This window comes from Pteropus vampyrus, unplaced genomic scaffold (genome assembly GCF_000151845.1).
Source record: "Pteropus vampyrus isolate Shadow unplaced genomic scaffold, Pvam_2.0 Scaffold419, whole genome shotgun sequence".
In the NCBI taxonomy this organism is placed as follows: Eukaryota; Metazoa; Chordata; class Mammalia; order Chiroptera; family Pteropodidae; genus Pteropus; species Pteropus vampyrus.
This window is the reverse complement of record NW_011889200.1, coordinates 208,250-213,730: the sequence shown is the minus strand read 5'-3', so window position 1 is coordinate 213,730 and position 5,481 is coordinate 208,250. Positions and strand designations below refer to the sequence as shown.

The window sequence follows — 5,481 nt, the reverse complement described above, 5'->3', positions numbered from 1 at the left end:
CAACTGCATTGTAGTTAATAATAATACCCAGATATTTGGCATTATACAACCTAAAGAGAAAAGGCAGTTTGCTGAATTCTTCATTTTTTAGAAATTGGTTGTTTTGGCATGTAGATTCCCAATATAAAGTAGATGGAAAGGAGAAAAGACGGAAAATTGGATAATTTTTCAGAATCTCCTGACTTTTGTCTTCATACGAAGTATCATTATTTTTCAAAGTGAATTATAAGAATATCATAAATGAATTCTTTTACTGTGATAATAAAAACACATTCTAACCTTTGCTGTGCTCCTTTAATTTAGATTAATTTCAAGTTGACTGATGTTCAATGACATTGATATCTAAAAAACGTTTTCTAAATGGAATAGTAAATTACAGCTCAGTAGTTATTTCTGCATTTTCTTTGAAATTAGCTATGTCTCCAATAGGAAGCCCTAAAAAGGCCATGTCTGTTTTTTAACCCAGATGTGTAAATCAAATCACTTATTAACTCCATAAAATTAAAACTGCATTACATGAATATACACACAGCAAGGTTGTCCTTTATTTAAATTTCTTGCAAGCAACATCAACTTGAATTCTCTAATATAAATGTAAGCATGTAAGTCTCTAAACTAGAATTCACTATATAGATAACTTTTTTACTTTCATGCATTATTGTTTATATTTAAATAATTTATAATGAAAATTGGCACTGGATAAACATTTGATCAGTGCCTAAACTGTAACATCTTAAAAGCAAATATATTATCAATGTAAAGGAGGAATTTGGGTTTAAATGTTCATATTTTATAGTACTAATCTATAGTAGTTGTTCAAATATCTTTTGTGGTGACAGATTTTCTTTTTGTTCATTTATTTATTCATTCAGCAAACATTTATAAAGTCTTTCGCTAACACTGGGGGGGGGGCACCAAGATAAGATAAAATCTTGTTCTTCAATGAATTGTACATGGTTAAGTATTTGTAGAATTTTATTTTGTTTAAATGTAAATCTAAGTTCAGAGATCGGACAGTAAAACAGAGTAGACAAAAATACTTTCCTTCTTCTAAGACCCTAAATAAGTTGCACAATTTGTATTGTTAAAAATTTTAATATGTGAAGTAATTCTACTAAAGACTAGACAGAGATACAGGGATAGATGGATCATTCCAATGGCCACGGTCTCTTTTGAATTTATTTCTCTCTGGACAGAGAAATGCACATTATCATTGGAACTCCTTCAGTTGATTTATAGTGCAGTGAAGCTACCACTGCACTGAGCTTTGCTTTCTTTTTATAGTGAATATGTTATCATCTGTAGAATAAGGAATAGAGCAAATTTAGCTCTAGCACAACCTATACCACTAACAACTTTAGAAAGATGGACTCTAAATATTTCTGCACCTACTTTTCTTGAGATGTCAAATATCAAGAGCTACGTTAAAAATCATTGTGATTTCATTACTTAATGTGGAGGGAGCTGTTTCTTCTACCCCAAAAACTTGGAATGGAATAAGAGTCATAGAAAATTTCTACTTCAGGTTGCACAAAAGTGTGATAAATACTTTTAATGAGTCCAGTGTCCTGAACTTAGGTATTTGCAAATGAGTAAAGAGGCAAGTGATTTTCAAGGGTTTTGTTTTCAAATATTAGTTCTTTATACAAGTATTCAATAAGTACTTCTAATAAATACCAGATTCCTTTACTGATTTGGATCTTATACTTTCTAACAGAGCTTTTCTGTCTGCTTATTTTTCAATTAGAGTTGACATTGAATATTATTTTATATTAGTTTCAAGTGAATATCATAGTGTTAGACATTTATATAATTTATGAAGTGATCCTCCTGATTAGTATAGTATCCACCTGGTACTATATACATAGTTATCCCTTTTTATAGAGGTGCTCAAGCCTTCTCTGTCAAGAATGTGAGGTAACAAGTGTTTCATGCATTTAATTTTCTTCAGATACCAGCATGTGCCTACCCCATGCATAATTCAGATTCATAACACTATGACAGAATTATGGATGTCACATCTCAGCAATGCATCCAAAGTGTTCAGCTATCCAGCAACTGAATCATCAACTGCAAAGTAAACAATAATCTCTCACAGGGAATTTTTGTCAATGTATAGTAGAAAGAACCAGAAGCAAGCAAAGACAAGCACTCTCACTGATCTGGTATTGAAATCATTTCAGGCTGAGTTTCAATAACTACACCTGCAGTAGAGACTCAGCCTCAAGTTGTGTTAGATTCTTATAGAACCATTCCAATTTTCAGATTTGTATCAGCCAGCCACATTCCATCTACACGTAAGTATGACTGGCAACAGATCTATCCAACCAACTTAAAGTTGCAATGATTCTCTTTCTATGCCTATAAACAGAGCCTGAGACTATGTTATTATAATGAAAAATGAGGTCAGTTTAGATAAAAAGAGGGGGAGTCAAAACCACTACTTGGATTTTTAAGGCCAAAAAACTAGTATACTATTTGTGTTATTTAAGCATACTTTTGATTCAGTACTTACACTGTCTAAATATTGTTTTTTGGTTTGTAACATTCTGATGGTATATATTGCTTTCTGTTGCCTCATTGAAAGTGATATCTTTTTAATATCACTTTAGGAAGTTGATTCTATGTTTTTATTTCATTTGACTTTGTTTTGATTTTTAGGAAGCTGTTGCTGAACTTTCCCCATCCTGTGGACTGTAACAGTGCCAAAGCTTTATACGTCCCGGAAACTGAGACTCTTGAAGTCACTGTGACTTTGAAAAGAGAGTTGGATTTCATTAATTTCTTCTGAAACTGCATGCATAAGGAGGGAAAGTGGCAAAACAGTCCTGACAAAGAATAAAAATAAAATTTTAAATGATTAATATTTTTTATCTTCTTTTTATTATTCTGACATACTTCAGAAAGAGCCTAAATTCAATTCTACTGATATCCTGACCATTTATAATCATTTCTGTTATTCTGGTAGGAAACATTTTCTCATACTAATAAGCTATTTCATTTATTATTTATTTAATTATTTTCAATTACAGTTGTCAATATTATTTTTTTATTAGTTTCAGGTGTATAGTATAGTGGTTAGACATTTATATAACTTATGTAGTGACCCCCCTGATTAGTCTAGTACCCACCTGGCACTATTCATAGTTGCTGCACTATTGTTGACTATATTCTCTATGCTGTACTTTACATCCCTGTGATTATTTTGTAAATACCTATTTGTACTTCTTAATTCTTTCACCTTTTCAACCAGCTCCCCAACCTCCCTCCCTTCTGGCAACCATCAGTTCTCTATAATTGTTTGTTTGTTCATTTATTTTCTTTATAGTTTACATGTGAGATCATATATTTGCCTTTATCAGTCTGACTTAAAGCTATTTCATTCTTATAGTGATAGCTAGATAGAATTTACGGGTTAGCCAATCAGATTACTACATGGTCAATTAAACAACTGAAATATGATCACAAAATGTTGGTCCACTTATTTCAGTGTTCTTAAGAACTTTAGCCAATTAACTATATACTATAACACAATCAGTTGCATAGCAATTGGTCATTACTACCACCAGAAAAAAGTATTTGGTTCTCTTTTCATTGATCTGGTCAAATGATTTACTATTCTCTGTTCAGACTCCCACTATTATTCTGGAATATGCAAATAACAAAGGATTATAAATCGTTTGATGCACCATACTCACCACATGTTTCACTTGAATCAGAAATGCTCTTAAGTATCATTTGGTTTCGTCAGGTCTGCTCTCAATGTTTGGATCTATTTAGGTTAAAAATATTTTTCCTTTTGTGCGCTAATAATTATTAACAATGCCTTTTGGGGAACTGTGTTTATATTTAGTAATTGAATCCTTGACATTTAAAAAGAATATAAGGAAAAGTGTGATGCATTTACAAATCCTGATCTCTCTCATTTCCTATCTGTGTTCTTAATTGGACATACCTATTTTTATGAATTATACCAATGCTCCCTACCTCTTCTATACTGCATTGCATAAGTTTATTTCAGAATTATTTATGAATAAATTATATTTTAAATCTTCTGAGACTTGGCCTAACACATCATTGTAGAACTATGGAGTTACCTGGGAGTAAATTTTGAAAATAGATGAACAACTTCAAAATATTTAACACTTCTATGTGAACTATTAAAGGACTAAATACTCAAGTAGATATTTTCTAGACTTAATTATGTAGATAACTACCAAGGATCTAGTTTGTGACTATATCAAATCAAAGGAAAAGACTGAGATGTTAGAAAAAGTGGTTATGTTAAAACACCAAGCTTTTGTGGAGAATTTGACATTGAAATTACCACCACGTCCTTCTTCTGTGGGAGCAAGAGTTGAGGATGGGATTTACTGAAAAGAAGCTAGTATCTGTGAATTTAAGTCCATGATGTCACAACATCAAGTGTCCTACTTTGCTTTCTCAGCATCTTTTTTAAAGGCTGTATTCTGAGAATTTAAGATTATACCCTAAAGTGTAAACTCTGGAGCAAACTTAAGCAGTAACCAATATTTTTCTTCTCTAGCAAAGCAACAGTGAGTCAGTGGGAAAATCTATCTTTTTTTCCTATGTACTGGCCCTAATTATGGAGACCACTATTACTCAAGCTGACTGAATGTGTACAAGTTGCCCCTGGAAGAGAAGATAGAGCATATCTAGGACAACTGGAACTGGACTTTGGTTATGTGCTACTGTATCATATAATGAAACAGAGCTTCAAGACAAGGAAATGCGATGCACTAATTTATACCCATCTACAAATCATCCTACTTCATTGTCCTTGGCCTCTGAAGTAGCAACTTTGTTATTGTTGTTTTGTTTTTGAGCTAACTTACAGGACCTGCTACTTTCAAAGAGGAATAGTCCACTAAAGCAAATGTAGAAAAAGAATACTAAAGGAAATTTATCTTGTCAGTATTTTTCAGTGAATCTTAGCCATTACCAGGAGACCTGGAAGTTAAAACCACGATTGTGGCATACCCTTAGACTTCTCTTTCATGAACTTCTTTACTTCACTTTTGGTTCCATAATTTCCAGTAGCGTTTGTGAGGATTCATTCATTCATTCACTCATTTATGCATTCTTTCCACAAATATTCACTCAGCACTATGTTAGGTACTAAGGAAATAGCAATTAGCAAACCAGATGTCCTCACAGAACAAACAGTTTAGCAAGGGAGACAAACAATAACCAAGTAAACACATAAACATATATTTTCAAGTTTATTGTTCCTGCTATGAAGTAAAAAATGGGTGCTTTGAGAATATCAGAGAAATCAAACCTAGTCTGGAGAGGGAGGGAGAGCAGAAAAAAGGTTTCATAAGGATTTAACAATTCAGTTAAAACGTGGAGAATACGTAGGACTTAGCCAGGAAAAGAGAGTATTGGGGAAAAGAGAACAGTAGGGCTTCTAGGTGCAAAGGGTAGCAAATCCAGGCTGGAAAGAACTTGGAGAGTTCA

The 5,481-nt window shown here is 32.7% G+C and overlaps 1 protein-coding gene across 2 annotated transcripts in view; it reads left to right on the top strand.

Moving 5' to 3' along the window:
* The window catches only part of PIH1D3 (PIH1 domain containing 3), a 40,605-nt gene extending 37,741 nt beyond the window's left edge, over positions 1 to 2,864 (top strand). For both annotated transcript variants that reach the window (XM_011380967.2, XM_011380968.2), the window contains exon 7: positions 2,662 to 2,864. In XM_011380967.2, coding sequence (XP_011379269.1) covers positions 2,662 to 2,791 — 130 coding nt within the window. In that variant the 3' untranslated portion in view covers positions 2,792 to 2,864. The remainder of the gene's footprint in view (positions 1 to 2,661) is intronic.
* The last annotated feature ends 2,617 nt before the right edge of the window (positions 2,865 to 5,481 follow it).